This window comes from Nesoenas mayeri (genome assembly GCF_963082525.1).
Source record: "Nesoenas mayeri genome assembly, chromosome: 9".
Taxonomy (NCBI): Eukaryota; Metazoa; Chordata; class Aves; order Columbiformes; family Columbidae; genus Nesoenas; species Nesoenas mayeri.
The window spans coordinates 5,276,405-5,300,950 of record NC_137557.1 but is presented as its reverse complement, the minus strand read 5'-3'; the positions used below and the strand labels follow the sequence as shown (position 1 = coordinate 5,300,950).

General features: G+C 40.9%; 1 protein-coding gene across 1 annotated transcript in view; it reads right to left on the bottom strand.

Moving 5' to 3' along the window:
• The window catches only part of PDE6D (phosphodiesterase 6D), a 36,981-nt gene that overhangs the window by 7,805 nt on the left and 4,630 nt on the right, over positions 1-24,546 (bottom strand). The window contains exon 2 of the mRNA XM_080349699.1: positions 531-619. Within this exon, the coding sequence (XP_080205825.1) occupies positions 531-619 (89 nt within the window). The remainder of the gene's footprint in view (positions 1-530; positions 620-24,546) is intronic.

The following is a 24,546-nucleotide window of genomic DNA, read 5'->3' as shown; positions in this document are numbered from 1 at the left end:
CCTGGCAAGGGACGTTACCAAGTCCTCTGCTATTCAGCGAGGACAGAAGTGGATGGGCAAGCGGCCTTCCTAGCAATGGTAGAGGGACAGAGAGCAGAGCAAATGTGCCAGGTTTAAAAGCAGAGCTCAAATTTAGTGCAGGAGAATATTAGGACAGCAGTGGCCAGGCAAGATGTATGCTTCTTCCCCACTGGTTCTCAATTTGAACTCTACCTTGAGTAAACCCTGTTGTTATACTAAGAAAAGCCGATATATTTTTATGCTTTTCATTTTGGAAGCAACACGTGACCTAGCAAAGGTCGTCCACTCGTTCCTTACCCAGCTGAGCTCCCTGCTTAACACTGTTTAACTTGTCCCCTTTGCAAGCCACTGATCCATTCCCACCCTTCTCCCTGTGTCCCCAGGTTATTGTGGTGGAAGCCTCTGAAGGTGTCCAGTCACAACCAGGACGTGTCCTTCAAAGCAGGGGCTCACTCGCAGCTCTGATGACCCAGACACACAGCCACCCAGCTCCAAAATGTGCACGGTACCTTCATGCTCCACTCCAGGTACGGACAGATCTTCTGTTCCTTGCCAGAGGATTTTCCCTGTTTCCGCATCCCGAAGGTTCATCCAGTTTCTGATTGGGAAGCAATTAAGGAAAACAAGCTATCTGCATCCCTAAATGCTGCGCCTACTATTCTTTGCTAAGCCCTGAAATAGGTGAGTAGCTGAGTTTCAGTTGTGTTCTGTGATTCTCAGGAGGCAAATGAAAAGACACACTTTTTCCCAGAAAATAAATGAACAAACCAACCCTTGACCAGAATGAATGCAACAAGAGTTGTATAGTCACAGATTTCGTTTTCATGTTAGGCTGAAGCTTGTTAATCTCATTTATCATTTTCTGCTGCTTCCAGAGGATAAAGGCAATGTCACTGTGCTGCAGAGAAGCAAGACCATTGCTAACAGATAATTCTACACAAACTATTGCTGTTCTCCAGCATTTGAAAAATGCTAGAAAAAGAAGTACTCCCTATATAACGTGGGGAAAAGAATAGCACCCGATTGAGCTTGTTTTCCTAGCTTACAAAATATGAATATCAAGGGTTGTTCCATTGCTGTTGACCTGGTAACTGCCACTCATGGGAATTCTTCAGCTGCTGAGTGCTAAGCAAAGAGAACTCCTCTCTCTTCGCTCTCAGCAAGGGAGGCTGTGCTGGCTTTCAAAAAGCCCAGATCAGTGAATCAGTCCTTAAATTTATAGACAACTAGGAAACACATTTTCAAAGAGACAATTAATAATGATCTTAAGCACACATTTGAAATCTCTCTCCCATAGCGTAACTCAGACATCGACACATCAGAAGGAGCCTGCACGATGCCGCCTTGAACAGGGATGCAGCCGTCGCTGAACCAGCATCCTGGGCCACAGCTCGTCAGGCAGCCCGAATAGAGGAGGATTTGTGAGATAAGGCCACACAAACCATCACCTTTCCAGGTATTTCCTTTTGCTGGTTTATGGCAGTGCACTCAGTACTTCTTAAGATACTGGAAACTATCTGGGAGAGGGGGAGACCAACTGCTTGAGGAACTGATTGGGGAGGTAGAGAAACAGAAGAGGGACAATATGGACCTTGATGTAGGTATAAATAGGAGCTGTCAGAGATATGCATATTGAACTCATCCTCTAACATACACAGTTTCCAGGCAGACTCACACAAACTTGTCACATTGATCACATTTTTTCCAGAGCTCCAGGGAAGAAACAGATGCTTTAGCAAATTTTGCATTACAGGGTAAGATTTGTTTTAAAATTATGTGTGTGGAGGAGGGAAGGGAAGATGGTTGCTTCAGTGCAGATGTGAGGAGCCTTTCCTTTCCTGAAGCCTGGCCAAACTTTCCATGTCCCACTGAAAGGACAAGAGGGAGGAGAAAGGTGGGAGCATGGAGTCTCTTTACACAGGCAAGGCCTTACAGCTTCCAAAACTTGGCAACAACTTGAACCACAGGAAGAGGAAGCATAGGGCAGCCTGCTTATGTCCTTCTAGACTTGTTCTAAAACACATAATAGCTACCACTTGCTCTGGAATTAGGGCAAAAGTGAAAGGGGGAGAAGATGGAAAGCATCATGTTTGGAGGGCCCAGTATGCCACCTCTGTATCCCAGCAGAAAGCTGGAAAGCGGAGATGTGTCCCCGACTACCAGAGCAAGGGAAACAGGGGCTGTAGGCAGGCAGGACACAGAAAGAAAATGAGCAGCAGCACGGACAGGAGAACCTGCTGCGGGGCTGGGCGCTTCATGTGGTGCTGCCTGGAAACTGGAAAAAAAAGTCCCCAGCCAACACAACCCACAGGATGGAACCTCCCCAACTGTAATTTAAAATGTCCAAAAAAATCCACCATTTTTAGATACATCTTCCCACAGACAAACATACAAACTAGTCAGGGTGAGGCTATTTGCATAGAAAGCAATGTGCAGTCTATCGAATGCCTTGTATGAGGGGAAAATAACAAATCTGAGCATTTCACTGACAAATTCATTTATCTTCACAACACCTTGCGATGCAAACTATTAGCAGTACAGTAATTCAGTATATTGGGCACTTGATTATCAGAAAGTTATACTAGCTTTAAAAAAATGATCCCCTTCAGAAATATTTACTTGCTATTTGTTCACTATCGATATTAGTGGGATTTCTGAGCAAACAGGTCTGGCCATAGGCTGGGTGGTACCAAACTGAGCTGTGTTTGGGTTCCTCTGAATGGGAAACACTATCCAGAACTCTGTACAGGAGCTGATCCAGCCTCCCAAGCGCTGCATTGGTGCTCCAACTAATGCACCCTCTTCCTTTTCCCTTGCCATGCTGTGCGTTACCTTCCCGTCCCTCTTCCTTTATTGGCTTTTGGAGTAGTCTGAAATCACGTTTGCCATTTTCTAAAGTATTACATCAGAAATGCCCTTCAAAGAGTATATGCAGCCTCACAGCTTAATTATTGTCCTTGCTTGAAATACATAGTTACAGGGTGACAGTGACCTACTATTTCTGGTGAGAGAAAACGCCACTGTAGACTACAGACCTCTGTCGCTTCTCTCTAATCAGGGTTTATTTCTCAATCCAGTCGTGCTGAACAACGCTGTATGTGTGAACATTTGGGGTGCTAGACTTCTATAAAGCACTATCAGACTTTATTCTGTATTGATGTTCCACTGTAAGAGTAAAGCCATGCAGGACAGCCTGCCCTGTGCTTTGTATTCTGACTGTCGAATTAAAGATGAAGGATAAATAAAAAGCTCAGGACTGTGTCCCTGCTGATGGGAGCATGTAGGTCAGCAATGGATGCCTCAGTTCCTAGAAAATGTCTTGTATTTAAACAATTTAGACACTGCTAACCCATGGATATTCCATATCAAATGAAGAAAGGTTTAGTGTTAGTGTAGCCAAAGGCTTTCTGGTCTAGCAGACACGTGCAGATTGAGAACACGTTTTCCAGCTTCTGCAAGTAAAAAAATGAAATCAACCTGCTATTCAGAGTGTACACACGGAGTGAAAATATGTGGGTCCAGGTATATTTTAAGGGGTCAGAATACTCCAGCCAGTTCATAAGGTTTTTTTTCCCAGTAACTAAGCATTATTAAAAGGGAAGAACAAATGATCAAATCTTAAAAGTGCACACACACAATCCTCTTCTACTGGTAAAAACACTTCACGTTCAGGAGCTTAACTCTTTAAAAAAAATAAATGTTTAAAAAGAAATAGGCATCTGAAAAAATTTCCTAAGTCAAACTCGAGATCATTTATAAAACTTAATTGTAATGGAATTTAAAAAAAAAAAAAGGGCAAAACCCATCACAAGTGATTTTTTGGCAAGGGAATACCTGACAAAGCAGCAGCTGTACTGCTTACCTAGTTAGCAGCTTATCACACTATTTCTGTCAGCTTGGATAGAAAGGCTGGTACTAGGACATACCCCAGAGTGAATAAAATGGAGATCTCGAACCAAACCCACACACACTGTTATCTTCTAATGTGTTTAATTGGTTTAAGATTCTTCCATCCCAGCATGAGAGATATTGTTACTAAAAATAAAAAGTGCTCCATCTTCCGAGCAGCAGTGGAGACCTGCAGGCAGGATGAAGAGGGCATTTTGAGCATTATTGAAAAGGAGAAAGTAAATTAATATAGGTTTAACACAATTACTCTTTTTGAAGAGGCTCATGTCAAGCCACCTGGCAGGGGTAGCGAAGGAGAGTAAGTAGAGAGCCAGGCAGTTACAGCTTTGTGAAGTGAATATATATGGAAAAAAAAAAAGGAAGAACAATAGTTTATTCTTAATTCAGCTTCTCATTTTAAAATCACAAGAATGCTCTTACACCATTAAGTTTTCATTCTCCTGGATTTTGCCGTTTTTTTTAGGAAATAATGTCTGATTTAAGACTCAATAGATCAAATACTCTTCAATCCTGAAGGCAAGGAAGGATTAGGTAGAACAGCAGAAGGAAGGGTGTAGTGTTGATCTATTTATATTCCACCACCTATTGGGTCAGCAAAGTCTTACATAAAAGCTTTGTAGTAGCTGGAATTTGACTTGCTTTATATACATGACATGAATTAGCTTCCTCACAGACCTACTTTGCTTAGCCCGATGAATGGAAATGGTTTGTGCATTTCTAAATCCAAGTTTTGTTGTCTTGAACACCTCTGATGTCAGAACAGAAATCCTTTCTTTTTAGTATCTGTCATAGATGTCACCTCATTCAAACAAATCAAAATATACACACTTATCTTTAAGTGCTTTAGCATTGCAAAAGATTCCCATGTATTACCACAGTAGTAATTAAGAATAACCTTGAAGGAAGATAATGGGTATAAACAAAACTAACCATTAAAGTACTATGGGGTTAAAGAAGTTCTGCCCCAGTCTCCCTGACTATTATTTGTATGTTGCAATGTTTAGCACTTTTGAATATCTTAAAGGCTGCGGCAACCAGCAGGTGCCTTTCCTTCCACTAAATGGTCCATTTTTCATTTATATCTTGCTGTTTACACTGTTCTAAAACCTTAGGAACTGGTGCTGTCTTGCTTTTCATAATAAAAGCAAGCCTAATGTTCATAACCACTCCTGGAAGGGAAGGTTTGCTGGATCATCTTTGCCAGATTATTTTTTTTACATGAAATACAGAATTAAGAACAATTCACTACATGCCAGGTGCAAACAGGATCTCAGCTATTGCATGTTAAGAATTGTCCTATGGGCCAAATGACAAAGAGAAGGTGGAGAAGGGGAGCTGAAAGCCCTGAACCAACCAGACTTAATCCAAGAAAGGCTTCTGATCTGGACGGCCCAACTTTCACTCCTGATTCCACATCCCCTGTTGTGAAAAGCAGACACAACCAGGCACTCATGACACGGGTGAGCGTGTTTCTTGAAATAATGTCACAGATAAGTAAAGATCAAACTTTAAGTATTACGTTTTTATCAGATATATTTTCCCAGAATAAGTGCATCTCAATTCTTTCAATCCAGTCTGAGGAGTCAGGACCAAAATAAATAACACAAAGTAACTACCAAACTACAGGATTATGAAGCAGGCCACCCAAATGGCCTTGTGCTTCTACTCCACTCATGCCATTCACCCTCTAATCTTTCCAATCTCTAATCTCACTTTTTATTGCAACTCCCAAATCCCGCTTGTGCAGAACTCTTAATTGTGTGCTTACATTTAAGTATATGCACAGACATTCCGCTGAATCAGGTCCTTGAGTTCACTCTGCACTCAAGAGAAAAGGAGTCTTTCCTCCTACTCTGAGCCTGAAATTCAGTCCAAAATCAAATCTGAGGGAACTGAATGAGCATCTATCCATCCTGTCTAGGAACAGAAGTATCCAAACAAACACACAAACTGGAAGCTACTCCTTAAACACAACTGGAGCCTTTGGGCATAGCCCTGTCAAGGTCTCCTGCTTTCACACAGCAGCACACCCCTCTGGGTTCCAGATCAGTCAGAAAGTGAACTCTGACTGCTCTTACCGGGGCAGGTATTTTTTAAAACTCTGCTATTATAAACCAAATTTCTTGGAGTGATGCATAAGATACAAATGATGGGAGGTGCTGGGGACTGGAAAGGCGCCCTATTAAACCCTCGATTGGAAGGAAGCCAGTTATGCCTTGAAGTGCTCCTGACACTCACTGTAAAAGAGCCTGGTTTTAAAGTCTGCACAGAACAAACTGCTGTGCAACACAAGCTGGGGAGATCAACTGATAATGTGAACCACACGGCAAAATGCAGCAGAAGACCTCAGCAACCAACAAAGTCATTTCTCAGCAAATGATGTAATCAGAGGGATATATTTAACAGCTATAGCATCATAGCAAAAAAATCAACACAATATCATGTGCCTATATGTTTGTACCTCCCTTTTTACTTTCCCCCTCACATCTTTGCTTGCAGATGCTGTCTATATGGGTCTTATATCCCCACATATTTTCATCTAACATCAGACAGCCCTGGATTAAGCTGTTCTTGGCCTGTACTTGAAAAGACAGTCATATTACCGAGTACCATGTCAACCTTACCTTGTTGTAATAGGAGTTTATGCTAATATTGCTACATTATATTATATTAAGTAGACCTCAGATAATTTCTTTGCCTTCTCTGAATAGGCTTGACAGAATTCCTTTATACCAATGCCCCAGCAGGAGAAACACCATGCGATCGCATCTGGAGATTGCTTTCCATCCTAGGTAGTAAAACAATCAATAACCTAGAAAAACTCATCATTACTTGCAGGACCATCTCAGAAGAACGAATTGCACAAAGACAATTATTCTCCCTTTTCCAGTGCGCTAACAGTCAACTCCTCCCCATCTTCCCCGCATTTTAAATGGATCTCAAAAATTAGCATGTTAGAAAAGCTTGAGCTCATGCTAAGAGCGTTTTGAATATTAACATAATTAATGTCATCAGTAATACTCTGAGTTTGCAGAAACAGCAGGTGAATCAATGGGAATGATGTATTAATCCGAGAAAAGAATGTGACCTTTAAAATCTGTAGGGCTTTATCAGAATGCAATTTTAAAGTGGGTTGCTTGCAGCAACTGAATGTAACTAAAGAGAAAACTAATGGAGACTCCACATAGACGAGGGCAACTAAAAATGCAATTGAAACTAAAGCACTGGGGCGTCCTTACAGATGCCCATCTATGTGAAACGTGAAGCAACTCACAGGACAGCTTGAAAGGCCAATCCAGGGAATGCTATGATGAGGGAGAGGCACTCAAAAGAACAACATTCCTGCAATTTAAATCTGGCTGGATAGAGATTTTTAAAATCCAGAATGCTTAAAATTAAATGCTTTAAACCCCCAAACAATTTGGAATAAAAAGAGCATGTAGTTCAGTTTGCCCACTTTTTAATTTTAGCACATCAAACGATTTTCCTTTCTGCAAGTGAACGCTGAAAGTGATTTGGCCATGGAAACAACTTCATTTTGTCGTCACTACTTCAGAACATTCAATCATTTCAACACAGCTGAACTATTATGATAATATTTCAAGTTTCTCAGCAATAAGTGAACTAGAGGGAGTTTCAGGGAAATAATCTATCGAGGGGTTCTGGTGAATAACTTCATTTTCATAGATGAGGTTGTAACCAGAAGCCCTCAGAGGCCCTTACCTCCCTGTAAATCATTCTGGCCTATTGTTTTTTGCAGGGTTGGAACACAAGATGTCACAACAGTCATGCAATGAAAATGGCTTTAATGGAATGAGGTATTTTGAACCTTGATATGCCTCTTTATTTTATATTATTATTAAATTGTTTTGAAACATACATTATATTGGCTTGCTCATAAAGGAAGGCTTGGCTTGATTTCATGTCGTTCTTGCAACACTGTAGGAGTGGATTTTTTTTTACATCTAAAAGGATCTTCACACTTTCCCTTACTGACGGGGCCAGACCTGAGAGAGGAACAAAGGCTCCTTTGATCAGATTTTTAAATGGGATAAACATGGCTGCTTAGCTGGCGTTTTCATATAGTTCCACTTGAATGACCTGTACCCTTGTGTGAAGAGTGGGAAAAAAACCTAAAAGGCTTTAAAAAGGCAGTTTTATATAGCACTGTTTGTGGCCAGTCGATGCCTTTGTTCCTTGAAGGCCTCTGCAATAATTTCTCTATTGAGCAAAGTGATGTTTATTGAAAATGGCATCGCTGAGCATCAGCAGGTTCCCTGCTGTTTGGTTTATCTGTCCTCTGAACTCCAAGCAACATCTCGGTCTGAAAGGGTCCCCCTGCTAAAATAAGCAACTGACAACACAAAAAGCCTAGATGACTTCCAACTGCCAGTGCTTATGTTGTGACTACATGCTCTCCCCCCATTAATCTTTATGGTTTTTTCTCCTTCACCTCATGACTCTTCTTACAGAGCTCTCTAGCACACCAGCCTACTGAGCTCCAATAAACCATAGATTTATCAGATTCATGTATTTGAGAAGAATATGTAATTTACTGGAGGTATTAATGTATCATGCACTTATAAGAACAGATCTGCAGGCTGGAAATTGATGGGAGATGAGGCTTTGGCACTAACTCCCTCACTGCGGTACCAGTTTGAACAGCTTCACACTATCACTACCTGGGGCTACTCCAGAGAGGAGACAAATCCTGTAATTTAACTAGAAAGATAGGATGTCCAGCTGAATTGGCAATATGCTACAGCTCAGTGACTACTAACTTAATTCTTAGTACTAAGTGCTGCTTCAAAAACTTCCAATACCATTCTCAAAGTAGCTTTTTAGTAACTGCATATTGTAGAGGCTGGGAAATAAGCCGGAAGGTTTGCCCACAGCCACAGTGAATCAGTAAGAGAAGAGGAAAGAGATCTCAGGAGGTGTTTGGCTTCAAATCTTGTTCTTCAATAGCCAATATTGTCTCTCTTCAGCCAGGCAGGAACTGTGCTCTCTGGCTCATGGAAACTCTTGCTCTGACTTGGAGCGACTTTGCAGCAGCACAAATCGCAGCAATCACGCTACAGAGCTGGTGGTTTCCTTCACTCCATGTTTTTCTGGCTTTTGATGGTTTCTCATTCACCCTAACTAGGAAGCAGGGGGGGTCTGAAGCGCTGCCAAGAATTACTAATGGAAGCGAGGAGCAGGAAGGAAATAAAGATGACTGGTTGCAGAATTAGAAGTACTTTTTAGTGTCTAAAATGGCATATTAAAGCAGGACAAAAAGTAGATGTATGAGCTCTGACAATAGAAGCAAAATGCTTCTAGCTAGAAAAATGAGGAAAACTCTGAAACTTATCCATAATACTCTTGTTGGCTAAGACAACTTTAAAGCACCAGAAATATAAAATAGGGGAGTCATGGGGGAAAATACTGCATTTGTTTCCTTCTTGGTTCATTTTAATTCAGAGTTCCTGTGAAAACACTTAATATCCTTTTCAATTTTTAACTCTGGACACTCAAGCATATTTTGAGCTCACACAAAGTGCTTCAGCAAAGTCCATCTGTGTGTCATGCTTAATATCACAGGTGGTTCTGTTGTTCACTTAAGAGACATAATCAGCTAAGTTAAAAAATCTCCCCAATTCTAAAACCTAGAGATGCCTCTGTACTGGGTTTGCGTGGCAAGGTTTTGGTAGCAGGGGGTCTACAGAGATAACTTCTGTGAGAAGCCACTAGAAGCTTCCCCCATGTCTAACAGAGCCAAGATGGATCTGCCACTAGCCAAGGCTGAGCCAATCAGTGATGGTGGTAGCACCTCTGGGATAACATAATTAAGAAGGAGAAAACAAAACAAACCAAAACACAACACCTGCTCAATTGCAGCCAGAGAGAAAAGTGAAAATATGTGAGAGAAACGACTTTGCAAACACCAAGGTCAGTGCAGAAGAAGAAGGGGAGGAGGTGCTCCAGGTGCTGGAGAAGAGATTCCCCTGCAGCCCGTGGTGCAGCCCACGGTGGAGCAGACACAGATCCACCTGCAGCCCGTGGAGGTTAATGATGGAGCAGATATCTACCTGCAGCCCATGGAGGCCCTCACACTGGAGCAGCTGGATGCCTGAAGAAGGCTGTGACCTGGTGGGAAGCCCATGCTGGAGCAGGTTTGCTGGCAGGACCTGGGCATTGTGGAGAGAGGAGCCCATGCTGGAGTGGGTTTGCTGGCAGGACTGGTGACTCCATGGAGGACCCATGCTGGAGCAGTCTGCTCCTGAAGGACTGCACCACATGGAAGGGACCTGTGCTGGAGCAAAAGAAGAGTGCAAGGACTTCTCCCCGAGGATGAAGTAGCGGCACAGACAGTGTGTGACAAACTGACTGCAACCCACACTCCCTGTCCCTCTGTGCTGCTGGGGGAGGAGGTAAAGAATTTGGGAGTAAAGTTAAGCCTAGGAAGGAGGGAGAAGTGGGGGGAAGGTGTTTGAAGATTTGGTTTTATTTCTCATTATCCTACTCTGATTTGTTTGGTACTAAATTAAACTAATTTCCCCAAGCCAAGTCTGTTTGGCGCATGATGGCAACTTCTGAGTGATCTCCCTGTTCTTATCTCGACCCACAAGCCTTTTGCTATTTTTTTCTCTCCCCTGTCCAGCTGAGGACGGGAGCGACAGAACAGCTTTGGTGGGTACCTGACATCCAGCCAGGGCCAACCCACCACAGCAGTTTCTAACACGCTTTTATATACAGGGCTTCATTCCACAAAATTTCATTAGGTGTAAAGAGGGAGCCCAATGAATGAGTGGGAACACAGCACTTTCTCATGTATTCAAATTGCCCTCAAAATTGCCAGCTCTGGGAACCGTAGCAATAACTTTGCAAAATACGGTCAGCAGTTAATCTGAAAGGACAAAGTCTTAGGACAAATGCTATGGCTGTTTGTTGCTGGCAGGGACACGCAGGCACCATTTTGTACAAAGGCACCATCTATTTCGTGCAGAATGGTGTTCAGAGATTATCATCTAAGGGATTATTAAGAGCTGAACCAATATAAACATATTTTGTTAAAATCCAAACAGCTGGACGGCACCTTTACTCCATCAGCACTCTCACAGTCAGACTCAGAACACGAGCAGTCAGTCGTCAAGACGTTAGTCTAAGTTTAGGGAAAATGCCAACTCTTGAAGCTGTTTTGTTAAAATACTTAAAATAAACTCTGTGCTAAGCAGAGTTGTGCTTCCAAAGTGAACATCACCTGACCAGCTCTATTAAAAGGATCCACGAATGGACCCATAACACTGAGATATCCCCTTACACTGTATTGTAATGGAACTGTATTTGGGACTGGCTGTTTCCACAGCTATTGAAGCTTCCCAGAGTGGGACGGCAAGCAGGCAGCTGCTACAGGGAAGAGTTCATCCTGTTGCGTCTTGTCTTGTTTCCTCTTTCCATTACACTCTTTCAGAATCTGCTGGGATCAGAGCAGAACAAGGCCTAAGGAAAGTCCTGGAATTAAAAAACCAAAAAACCCCAGACTTCTGGAAAAAAACAGTGAGCTTCAGCAGTAAGACTTTCCTAACTTAACTTTGCTTGAAAAAGTTTCCAGTAGTTCCAGCCTCACCAGATCCAGCTGAGAATGGGCAAGGACTCATTTTTCACTTACACTTGTATTGTTTTTATGCAGTCTATTAACACACCCGGTTTAAAATTCTAGTGGGGAATCTTTCAAATCTTAGATATCTACTTGTAGTTGAACTTCTAAATATAGGGCTGCCGTTTTTGCTTTCACAAAATCCCACCCAAAAACATGTATGTTTGTTTTGAGGGAGCTCCTCTGTTTGTGAAGGACGTCTGAACATTTGCCAGCCATATCTGACCAGATTGCTCCACACTGGGCAATTATAAGGAGAAACAGCACATGTTTCAGCAAAGATGCACACTGACCATACAGCTGGTACCCGGATGGAGATAATCAGAGGTTTGGCAGCTCCTACCTGGAACAACTTTGGTGTTTTAGCACTATTTGCATTTTGGGAGTCACTCTCTACTAGGGGAATAACTTCTTGTAAAAGTAATATTGGCTGCTTTGTTACACAAATAGGTACAACAACATTTCAGAAAAGGATGCCAATGTACTTAGAAAAGCCTCAGGTGAACTCGCTGCATACTCTGCAAAATGGTAACTGATTCTTACTTGTAGTTAGAAGAAACAAACCTATGGGGAAGCCAGTTTGTGTGGAGTGCATTTTAGTTCAACCAAGATGAGCTGCTTGGCTTCCTAACACTTGTTCTATTTATTCCTCTACTACAATCTTCTCAGTGTGACGTCTTTAACAAGGAGATCACAACATCCTCGATACTGGCCAGGGAGATTAAGCAACACACACACACACAAGCAGAAAGCAAGTCTTTGAGATTTAACCCAAAATCTACGCTGGTTTGCCATAAAGATTTGACATTTAAACGAGTGTATAATGTTAATCTTCCACTGATATTAGACTGTTGAATAGGTATTATATTACAGGATATAACCAAATCACTTACTTTTGAAAATATATTTCTTTTTTTACTATATAAAAGCTGTCTGCTGATTTTTCCTGGGGTATCTTATGTTCCTGGGAGATATGAATTTCACATTGGACTTGCTCATGCCCAGCTGGTACTTAGACCACAAGCTGGGGAACAAGGGGTTTGGTTTTCATTTTTCACAAAGCTCAAACACACTATTACCTACTAGAATGTCAACTGACAAACAATCAGAGCAAAGTCCATCTATTTTTGAGCTGACCAGTAACAGATTTTATAGTACTTCTTTACAAGATTCATTTGTAAAACAAGGGTCCCAAGAATATAATGGAAGTAATTAACCTCTCATTTCTATGTTCACATTTGTAAGTCTGCTTTAGGGTGAGAAACAGGGAAAGAGAAAAGAGGATCGCAGTTGAAACAAAAAGAGAATTTACCTCTTGTCAGTAGCCTGGCCACACTACAAAGCGAATACACAAAGCAGCAATAAATTAGGGTTTTTTAAATAGAAAAACTAACCAACAATCTTAGCTGCAACTGCATAGCTGAATACTCAGATGTGTGGCATGCAAAGCGCCTTTCATTTCAATAAGTCTGCTTTAATTGCTTATTTTCTATCTTCTGCCATTGTAAGACAAACAAAGATGCCATTGAGGATGCATCTCCCCTGATAAGGCAATCAGAACGTGAGCCTGCAGTTCCAGTAATATTTTGCATAAAGGCTTCCCTTATATTTATTCATTCAAAAGATCTCTAATTTCAAAACCCCCCAATTTTACTAAGCTGCCACCCTCAACAGTGCAAAAATGATTCCAGATTCTTTTGTGTCTGTACTCCAAGCTGCTCAACTGGGCTTCCTCTCTTTAGAGAACCTTTATTTATTCCATTTCCAGGGATAAAAAAGGCTGGGTACAGTAATATGTCTAGCAGTTCAACCACATTGGCTCTTCATACTACCATTCCTTCGGACTGCTGCCCACGCCAACGATCAGCACCACGCTGGTCACACATACAAGGCGCACATGCTGCGTAGACATCTATGTTTGTAAAGTCTCCTACTAATCATTCCTGTACTGCCATAAATCAACATTAAGTAGGCAATTAGAGCATTCACAAAGGAAACAGTCCTGCTAGATTGGTTGCCTCTCTCAGATGGATACTGTTTACTCAAGAATTTTACTGTAATTTCTGTTGGCAAAAAATATGCCACACAGAACAAATATATATTCTACCTTTTAGGGGAATCCTTTTTCTCAGTCTTCTTAAAAAAATCAGCAAAACCCAAACAAAACTTGTAGCAGCTGCAGACCCACAAATTCTGCAAATTAAGGGGAAGATATGGGTCAGTCCTCCTAGATTGAGCTGTACACTCCTTAAATATCCCTTGGAGAAAGACCATTCTGTGGAGGAGTATTGGTATGAGAAGTAAGGTGAAAATGTTCTCATACAGATGTACGTACTAAGAGAGAAGAAACAGGTTATTTACCACAGGAGCAGCCACCTCCTCCCTCTCTACCGAAGTACCCCTGTTGATATAGAGCAGAGCACAGAAGATTAACGTGTGAGACAGTGGAAATCTGAATAGGAAAATCAGCAGTTGTCTGTGATAGCTTAGCCCTGGCATTCTTCTCAGTTGAACTAAACAACTTGGACATTCAAACTCTATATCATTAAAAAGAGTTAATTTTAAGACCAAGTCTCTTTACAATCTTACTTTAGTTTGATGATGAAGGTGCAGTACGTCAAATGACAGACTCACATCATTTCTTTACATATTTACATCCTGAATGTGTTTTAAAGGGGACAGATCTTGAAAACAGAACATGCATTTTTTTAATCCTAGTTGAGTTAGCTACTCTTCAAGTTTGAAAACCTCTTAGTTTCCAGGATAATTTTTACCTAGCATTACCTATAAAATTAAGATTAAATTTTATACTTAATCTTTATTCAAGGTATCAGTGAGAACTTTGCTTCTTGTTAAAGTTTTAGTGTAATACAGTAAGTTTCTTCACCCCATTAAAATGATAAGAAAACTATTCTACTTGTTGAAGCTATAACTAAAATAAAGCCTTAAAAAGCAGCAATGTTGCTACCTATGAAGAAAAATGACAGTTCTTGAAAGCAATCTCAAAAGCCCCTTGCAGAATTCCTGAAACTCCAGACTTCCTTAAATGTAAATTACAGAATGTCACAGCTTCGATAGTAAGATTATTCCATGTCACCTGTTGTAAGTAAAGCTTTCTTCACTCATCCTCTCTAGACTAAAATTAAAGCACTTCTTCAGATCTACAAGAAAAATCGAATCCCATTTGTGCCTCTACAAAGACTATTGGGATATTTTTACTTCTGAAGATCAGCACTATGTCCACAAACATTAGTGTAGCTGATAAAAACTACTATACACAAAATAAATAATATTAACTTATTGGCAAAGCAATCCTAGGCAATGTTGCTGAACATGAATTTCTTCTCTCGGTACAAGCAGCATGAAGAAATCTGAACCCAGGGCAGTGAACACACAGGCTCAGAGATCAGCTGTACAGGATCAGGTCTGCTAAGGCCTCCCTGGGACTTATAAGAACATTTAGTCTGCTGGGTCAATCTGCCTTATGGTTCAGACACTGATTACATCCCGACAGAAAGAGATGAGAAAGCGATATCCATCTGCTTCTGCACGGTCATTCACTCAGCACCCATAATTTTGTTTGGACACAACAAGGTCTGTTAACTCGATGACTTATCTATAAAAGATGGCACTGATGATGTTTGCTTGAAGAACTGCTTCTGTGTGGACTAAGAGCTCTGATAGGCAGGTTTGCCTTCACCTTCTCTTTTGGAGGGTACCAGACGGATCTGTCAATGAATGTGGTTGAGCTGCTGAGAACAGCAACGAGCCCAGGGGAGATTCCAGCAGTACTGTCAAGTGAGGTATCCACCCATACAGAACAAACCAAAAAATCACCATTGAGCAAGACTGTAAAAACTCCTTTTAGGGAAAACCTGTAGCTCAGTTTTCACAGAGACATGTCTTGGTTTCAGAGAGGTCTGCAAAAGAGGAAGAATTCATTTGTGCAAAGGACTTCAGGGACTTGGGGATTTTTATTCAGGCGTGGAACCATTAGGCTGTCTGTTAGCACTCCAGATCCCCACCAGATCAATAAAGCCTGCAGCCATTACATCTGATAGCTCCTACCTTCCAGGAAATGAGCTTGTGACTTTTATTCTAATTGTTAATAGGCAGGTGTTCACACCACCCAAATCAACAGTAGTGCGAGCACTTAGAGATTCTTGTTGGAGTGACATAAAAAGTACAAATAAAAGATCAAGCACTGAATTTCTCTTGCATCCACAAACCGATTCCATCTAAACTCCCCTTGTTCTACTGACACAGAATTTATTCCTCAATACCTTATCAACACCATGTTAATTTTTAAACAGTACCTTTCACTAGCAATTGAATTAATTAGGAGCTTGTCAATGCATAGGAGCCAATCCAGACTAAGGCATGGAGTGAATCTAGAGTTGAGCTAACTATCCCTTATTTAACCTTTGCCTGAATATTCTGCATCAAGAGAGTCCAAATCCAAAGCTTTGCCATGACTTCTGTGATTCGGAACTGGACACACTCATCCTGGGATAAAGGCATGCACAGTGGGGAAATCAAGCAGAAATAGTTAAGTTGGAGTAAATTTTAAGCGTATAAACCCTATGGTTTTGTCTAGATTAGAGCTTTTTGCAACAGCAGAGCCACCTTTTCTTTGACACTGGGGAAGAGAAGCAGAGACGCTGCTTTATCTCAGTGCAGTATATTTGCATAGTGTAGCTACATCAGTTCAAAAACTCCTGGCACTGAAAAGCTCTGTGTTGCCCAAGCCACTTGGCATAAAGCTGGTGTGTATTCCCTCGGGGTGGGATTACAGCTCTGTGTGCTATTCAGGAAAATAGGCCAGACAATTGAACTTCCTTTCCCAGGTACGTTCATTTGCCCTCTTTCACAAGTACTGCTGAAACCCCCAAAAATGAGTGAAATCCTGAAAAGATACACTTCACACAGCTTCCAAACCAAATGCCAATTGCAGCCTTCAGAGAAAAGGTGAAACAAGTACTGGTGCTGCAGTACATCTGTTAATTAGTCGACAAGGATTTGTGTTTATGACAAGAATGAAAACTAACAATTGCAGCAGAAGTAATACCAGCTCTACGGTTTTGTTCAGTCTCCCAGCAATACGCAGCACATCTCCACTGGCACCACTGTGACACCAGAGCTGGTCGGGCAGAAGTCACTCAGCTCTACTAAAGGCGATTCACTCAAAGCACTTTAGGCTTTCTTGAACCTCTGCACCTTTAACACTGCCCCACAATACCTCACACACACTACCCCTCACTGTTTCAATCCAGCATTGTTCTGTAACCAGGGATACATCTAGAGATCACCACGAGTTCTCTGGGAAAGCAACTCAGTATCCTTGAAATGTAATTAGAGAATCACAAGGGGATTTAATCTTATTGAGATTTTATAGTAAAACAGTATTTAGCCCTGGCACTAACACTCTTCACCTAATAAACAAAATAAAAATTCAAATCAGCCAGAGAAACAGCTACGACAAGCACTTTCATAAAGTCCACAATGACAAACGCCAATCTGCTATTTGCTGACGCGGCACAGCAGAGGAACAAGTCACCCTTTTCCTGGCATCAGCCTAAATGCTCCCTCAGATACACAACCCATGCCGGCAGTACTGACCTGAATCTCAGTGGACTTACAAATACGTCCTGTGGTGTTCTGTTTTGGTTTTTTTGATTGGTTGGGTTTTTTTTGTTGTTGTTTTTGTTTGGTTGGTTTGGTTTGGTTTGGTTTTGTGGGTTTTGTTTGTGGTGGTGGTGTTGTTTTAAAGTTAGGCTATATGTGCGTGAGAAATGAGCACACTTTAGCCTTATAAAAAGTACAACCCTTCCAGCCAGGGCCTCCATGAATAAACACGAAAAGCATCTTCACTGCCAGCTACTCTATTTTTCCAGGGATGAACTGGCAAAAATTATTACAAACACCCTCAACACCAAGCCAAGGGAGTTAAGTAAGGATGTGATTAATTAGGTGAATGTGAGAGGCCCTTGAAACTCGCAGGACAAGGCCACAGTGAGAATCAAAGGTGGTTCTCCAAGGGATAAGAGAAAAACAGGTCATGGATCTGAGCCACGGAAGTAGTTACATCTCTGGAGCACTATGCAAGTTACTGAAAGAACTATTTTGTAGCATCTTTTTAAAAGCCGTTTTTCCTCTGCTGACATGGCACTGTTATTTTTGAGAGCCATGAACAATTTCTGCTGACATGATAGGAGGCTGCTATACAAAACAAGTCATTTTGGGATACATGGTATGAAAAACATAGGATATAAAAATCAATAGCTGCTACGTGGGACACGAGTAAGTCACTTAACGAAGTGAAAGCAGTAAATTAGCTTAATGGCAGGACCACATGCTGCAATATAGATCAAACAATCTTTGGTTTTCCACTTAAAAGTGACAGGACTAAGATCATTCAAGGAAAACAAGTTCATTATCTTGTCTCTTCTGAGAAAGGGAGGAAAGCTTAGAGCACACACACCAAGTGGAGAATCAAATGAAAACTGAAAATACAGTCAGGAGGGAATGATTGGCAGCTGCACGAGGAAACTAATCTTGTAAATGGACCAGAGGCTGCTGAACGTGGAGGCAGAGAGGAGGAATAAAGGGGGATTTACACAGATTGAGGCACAACAAAAAACAAGGACTCCATATCAGAATTACAGGGCTTTTTTAGGAACCTACTAGAATATGAGAAGTGCTTAAATCTGCTGTGTGGATTAGTGATTTGACAGTTTAACCATCCCGGTATCTTCCAGCATTAGACAGCATGGCAGTCTGAAAGGAGAGTAAGTTGTTCAGAAAAGCACTACAGCAACACACTGAAATTACAAGTAAAAACCACATTTCTAAACGAGCTTAGAATAGGTAAAATACTAATATTTGGTTCTGAATGTTCCACTTTCATCAGTCTCCACAGATATACTGATGTGAACTACACTGATGTGAACCACTGAGCGTGTCATGAGGAGACCTGCTGAAGACGGACGGTCTCTCCAAACCAGCATCTCTGCTTTAACATGCACTGGAATTCAGATGAAGAATTACAGTGGGAATACAATAATGAAATCTCCGCTGAAATAACACAAAAGTGATGCCTCTATTATATCCAAGCAGCTCCTATAGCTTTCATTGTCAATAAAATTAATAGTTACGTTTATACTAAGATTATAATAAGCTTGTAGCTATATGGTAATGTTCAGAGTATTTGTAATCTGTTTTAATCGAAATCTATTAATGTATTTTCAGCTAGGAATATATTATTTCTGCCATGGAAAAAGCACAGCATGTGTAAATAATACAATTAGCTGCAGTTCACAAGTGGATTATTTCAATTCAGTTATTAATAATAACAAAATAATAACAATTTAGTTATTAAAAAGGCAGAGTTACACACAGCCGATACAAATATTGTTTTTTAAAAATGATTTTGTTGTTTTAAAGTGTGTATCTTCATAATCTTTTATGTTAAGGTGAATGTCAATGCTGTGAAGTTATACATAGAAAGCTCAAAAAATGCCACAATTAGCATTCTCTGGACTCTTTACAGGTGTGCCTACGTTAAAATACAATCTTTATTTATTTGAATTTGCATCTTTTCAAACATGCCCCTGCCTCATTCATGGCACTTACTATCTCAGACCTGGCAAAACTGGGACTTGTGCAAACAATACTATCAAGCAGGATAACAAGGAATTACTGTTTTATCAGTGAAACAAATGCAAGAGACCATCATGAACCATGAAACAATTTCACCTGGCCTCTGGCAGGGCTGTATTTAAATGGGAAAGAGGGCCTTGAGAAGGGCAGTATGGCTGCAGGTTTTAGAGGAGAGGAGGTTTTTTTGGCAGCTGCCTGGTTAATGCCTCGCCTAACTTCACCTCTACTTTGTGGAGATGGGGAGAAAGAGGTTATGGTGGGGCTGCCAGTGGTGAGAAGGGAGCTTTGATCTTCTTTTCTGAGGAACAAACCAGAGCCTTGAAGAGGTGAGCATACAACTTTCAGGCAACCTTTATTTTTATTTTCTAAGTAGTACTTCAGGCTACTTTAAGATATATCTATAGGTTTGTGAGTTTTTGTTTGTTTAAAACTCTGAAGAACTTATTCTAATGGAAAACGGTAGGAGAACATGGGTACTGTTTTTTCTTTCTTTCAATAAAGCAAAATGTTTCTCTGTAGAAGCTGAGCTTAAGGACAGTGTTATACTAGTATAATGCAGATACTGTTTAAATATTGTATTATTATAGCAACAGTGTAACTGTAATGATTCCTGGCAGGTTAATGAGGGTAACATAAATAAGCAGCTCAAACTGCATTGAGAAACATACTAGCTTTCTGGTCTCTTTCTGGAAAGAGCATTTCTTAAATAACATGTATTTATTCTCCAAGGCTGCATGGGATTTTTCAGACAATTATTTCCTATGTCTGGATCTTTATGAGAGCTGTAGGAGAACAGAGTCTCCAAGGGCACTTGCTCTATGGTCCCAGACCCTGTGTGTGACTTTGTCAAGTGTCTTGGTAGGAACTTGTTGCATGGCACAGTAACACTGAAGTTTTCTTGCATGGAACAAGGGGGAAGAGAAGATGGCTGCTTTAAAGTTATCTTAAGTGCACTTCTCTTACTTAAAGAAGTTATGTGACCACAGATTTAGCAATGTCAAGTCAATAGTGCTGAGCTAGGATTTCAGAATTAGTGCTGCAAGGGTGACTGAGTGTGGTAATGTGAGAAACGTCCTCAGGTGAGTCAGTGCTGAAGAAGATGGTGTGAAGCTGCATTGAGAACAATCCATCTGATTTAAGACCAAGGCTGTGGGCATGACACCTGCTAGTGGCAGTGGTTGAAGGTGGTTCACAGCACCCCCAGCTGCTGTCTACTTTCTCCCTCAAATCTAACAGCTGAGCTGTTTGTAAAACTGCTAACCTGATCTACTTGACCAGCACAGGTCTCTGCTCCTTAACCTATTGCTTAAGCTGTTTAAGCCAGTATGCTTCATTCTGACTGAAACAGGAGGTTGTGGTGCTCATCTGAGCAGCTCAGCTAGTAAATCTGAAAACAAGGTAACGAGCAGCTGGGGATGGTAATCTAAGCTCTGCACAGCTGCTGGGACAGAAGCACACATCAAGAAGAATGTAAAGGCAGTTATCTTTCAGATGTCCTCCCTCTGAAGAAGCAACAAACCCACACCACTTCCTGGATTGAGCTACTTTTTTTTTTTAGATCACTTCAAGGTTAATAAGATTCAAGTGATATCACAATCAGAAGGGCTTTTTTCCTTCTTGTCTCAGTTTCTGGGAAATGAAGTAACTTTTACTAGAGAAACAAGTCTTAAGTGGGACTGTGACTTGCAGGCAATACTCTAATGCACTAAAGAATCCATCCTAAAGGCTTAAATTGGCAGTCAAGCATCTTCAGAGGTGACACTTGTATTAAAGGTCAGTAGATACTTCTTGGTGTCCACTTCCCAGATGGGTTGACCTATTCCACCACATGGAGGTACAGTAATGGGGATGATGGTTCTTCTACCCTCTCTCTGCGAACTTATTCCTGTGAGCATGGCTGGGTTGCTGCAGAACTCCCTTTAAGAACAGAGGCAGCAACAGCCTATGCCAACAGATGCATGGAAGATCAGTTCTTCCATAGTGAGGGTCACTATAAGCATTTCCCAAACACAGAAGGAATTTTTATTTAAGGCCATGCAAATAGCTTTTTTTCCTGTTTTCTAAAAATAGAATTCCCTTTGACTTTCTAACCCAAAGTGACTTCTCTGCTTGCCCAGCAGACTGTCCCTGATTAGGAGTTTCTGACACTCTTAATAAAACATGGGATGGATTTCTTGGTTCCAAGCACATGTAACCTTCCTTTTGGAAAGGCTTAAATTGAGTAATCCGAAGTGATGAGGACAGAGGCACACAGGTAGTCTGCTTGGGGGGGGTATACATTAATTGGTGATTACAGTGTAGGATCCCACTCCCTTTTTCTTGATCAATAAATAGGAAGAGGTGGATATAGTCAGCTGTTCCAAGGACCAAATGAGCTTCTGACTCACTAGAGAGTAGATGAAGCTTATGTACACAGTGTAGCATACAGACTGGCCCATATAAATACTGCTCTATAGAATTATTAGAAAGTAAAATCTCCTGCTCTCCCATTTTCTCTAATGGAAGACAATGTTGCTCCTAGTTAGCTAAGTGATCCTTTCAATACAGCAGTGGATAAACTTAATAACATGATGCTTTTGTGCACTGTTATCCCAAAGGCTGACTGAAAACAAATTATTTTCCTTTTTACCTACGCCTGCCATTCTTCTAGAAGAATGTTGCCTGATATTCTAGTCATGAACATAATCAACCCAAAGTTTCACTGATGGGTGAATTAATCTGATACTGTTTCCCTCAAGTCTCTTCTATACTTAACATTTCTGTCACAGGGAGAAAGCTGTTCAGGAGAAATCTGACAATGTAATCTCAGGTTCATAATCACAACTGAAAATCCTGCCTGTCCATCAGATCTAGCAATATGCAGCTGAGATGTGGTTCTTACTGTTGTTCACAACAACCCCAGTAACTATGACGTGTCTTCTGGGCAGAGCCTCCCAAGATATCTGAGGAGACACAGCAGGACTGATGTTGAACGGCTTTGGGAACTTCACGGTAATGCCCCATCAGTGTATGGGGGTGTCCTCTCAAAAACTGTCTTCTATTGTTTAACGCTGCTCCGGGAGTGATGCTACACAGGTGTCAAACTTCTTGTTTCTGTGGGTGCTCCTGATGTAGTGTCAGCATAAAAAGGCAGCCCCTGAGAATGGTTTTTAGTATTTAGTGCTTAGTACTGTAGTTTTTTTGCACATCAAGTGTAAATACATGATCTGCTGCTTAAGATGTAGAAGCAAGAAACATGCTAAAATCACCTTTTGCGTGCTTACTGAACTAACTTTTGATAAATTTTGCTATACTAATATGCAGAAGAAGACAAAATTCAATATTGCCAGGTGGACCTTAAGAGATCATCATGTTTTCTGCTTGTTACGTATATCTGGGAACTTAGCAACCTCATACTTCCACACAAACTTTGACTATCTAGGTGTAAACAAAGGATTGCCTTATCTTTAATGGAGGGTCTGAGCTCAAATTTGAAGCTGCCTTAATTTCCCAGCTTAGAGATAGGGAAATAGAAGAGGCTTATATTGCATGGATTGTGGAAGTCAAGGTAGAGTGCCTTATACGAAGTTCATAAGATAGCAAAATTTTGACTCAAAATCCTCTCCAGCTGTTAAATTCGGAGGTAAACATGTGCAAGGGCAAGCTTAATCAGCTTTCAAGCTAAGACTGCTTTAGCTAACAGAAAACTGTTTTTTGCAGAGACACAGGAGACACCATCAGATGTCTGTATCAAAACACCTACTCTGAACGGTGACTATTTAATTTTAGGATTTTTAGATGCCTTCCCTACTTGTCTATTATCTGTACAAGCGTGTTTTCTTCTGTACATGTTGGCTGTGAAGATGCGTGGGGGTGGAGCGAAGAGTGTGGAAGAAGCTGTATCAATTATCACTTGATGGATTAAATGACTATGTTCTGCTCTGTGGACATTCTGTAACAATGACTGTAGCATAAGGCGCCAAAGACTTCCAAGGATTTTGATCTCAGCCAAGGATGCACGGAGTAATTGATATTATTCTCCCTTATTTCCTTTATGTCATATTAAGATAATATTGCTAATGACAACTGTATTATTTTAGGTATCTTACTAGGTCAACAATAAGGACGCAATTAAAAACACCGGAATCATAATTCTAGTGAAATGCTGGGTGGGTAAGCTTTGAAGAGATAAAAGGACACATCGCATAACTAAATTCTAACAAGGTGTCAAAGCACTATTGCTGACTAAAAAGAACTTGAACTTCACTGTCAGTTTACACTTTCAAATCAGTGTTGGTTAAGATGTATTATCTGTAGCACCTGGCAACTCATTTGTTTCTGGGGATGGTGGAGTGCTCGATGCCACTTTCAACACTGAGCAGACTGCATTAAATCTGAAATGCAGAAAACCAACTGCAGCTCAGACAGCCTTCCTGTGGAAGGAACAGTAAACTTAATGCAAATCACCGTTTAAACATCATTGACTATTTAAACTTTTGTTTCAATTGAAGTGAACAGGGTGGGGGGGGTGCATGAAGTCTTTGGTGTTCATTGAGGAACCAGGCAGGTAAACCCAAAACTGTTAAAACTTCTCCTACATTATTTGCAGATACGCCTTGTGACTTTATGCATAAGAAACATGAGAAGTCTGTGTCTAGGATGGCAGAAGTACAGATCAACATTTACTGCATAACTTCTGTAAGTGCTGGAAACAACCCTGATATGGTAAAGATATTGTGGCCACAGTGACAATTACTTAAATACCAAGTACAATCTGGTTAAAGGTTCTTGATGCTGCCAGGGTGAGAACTTATTCTGCGGTCAAACTGGGAATATGGACAATTCTTGCTTGTAAAGTATCCTTTAGACAGGGAAGGGCTAATCAAAGTTCAAGAACAACAAGACCAGTTTTATGTATCACAGAAATAATGAACTCTGTGTTAGACAAAAGAAAGTTGCAGTTTTTAGAAAGCAGAAACATGGATGGAGAGCACAAACTCATGTTTTTTAGAGTGTTTTAAGATTGCATTGGTGCAAGCTACATGCAAGTTCTGTTTTGGGTCTCTCCAGAATACACTGCCCAGAAGCTGGGCAGCCCTGCTCCCTCCTTTAGCTGGCCAGCATCTCCTTTAACCCATGAATTTGGTGATTCATCTTTCTACTCGACTGCAAGAAGTCTAAACAAACTGAGATCTGAGGAAGCCCCAGAGGAAACCTCAAAACAAAGGGGAATTTTTAAGCCAACTAAAGCTGCTATCTTGTTAGTTTTATAAATACTACAACAGTTTAGCTGCTTGTTCACTTAAAATGCTTAAGATCTACTGGCCTAACAAATTGGA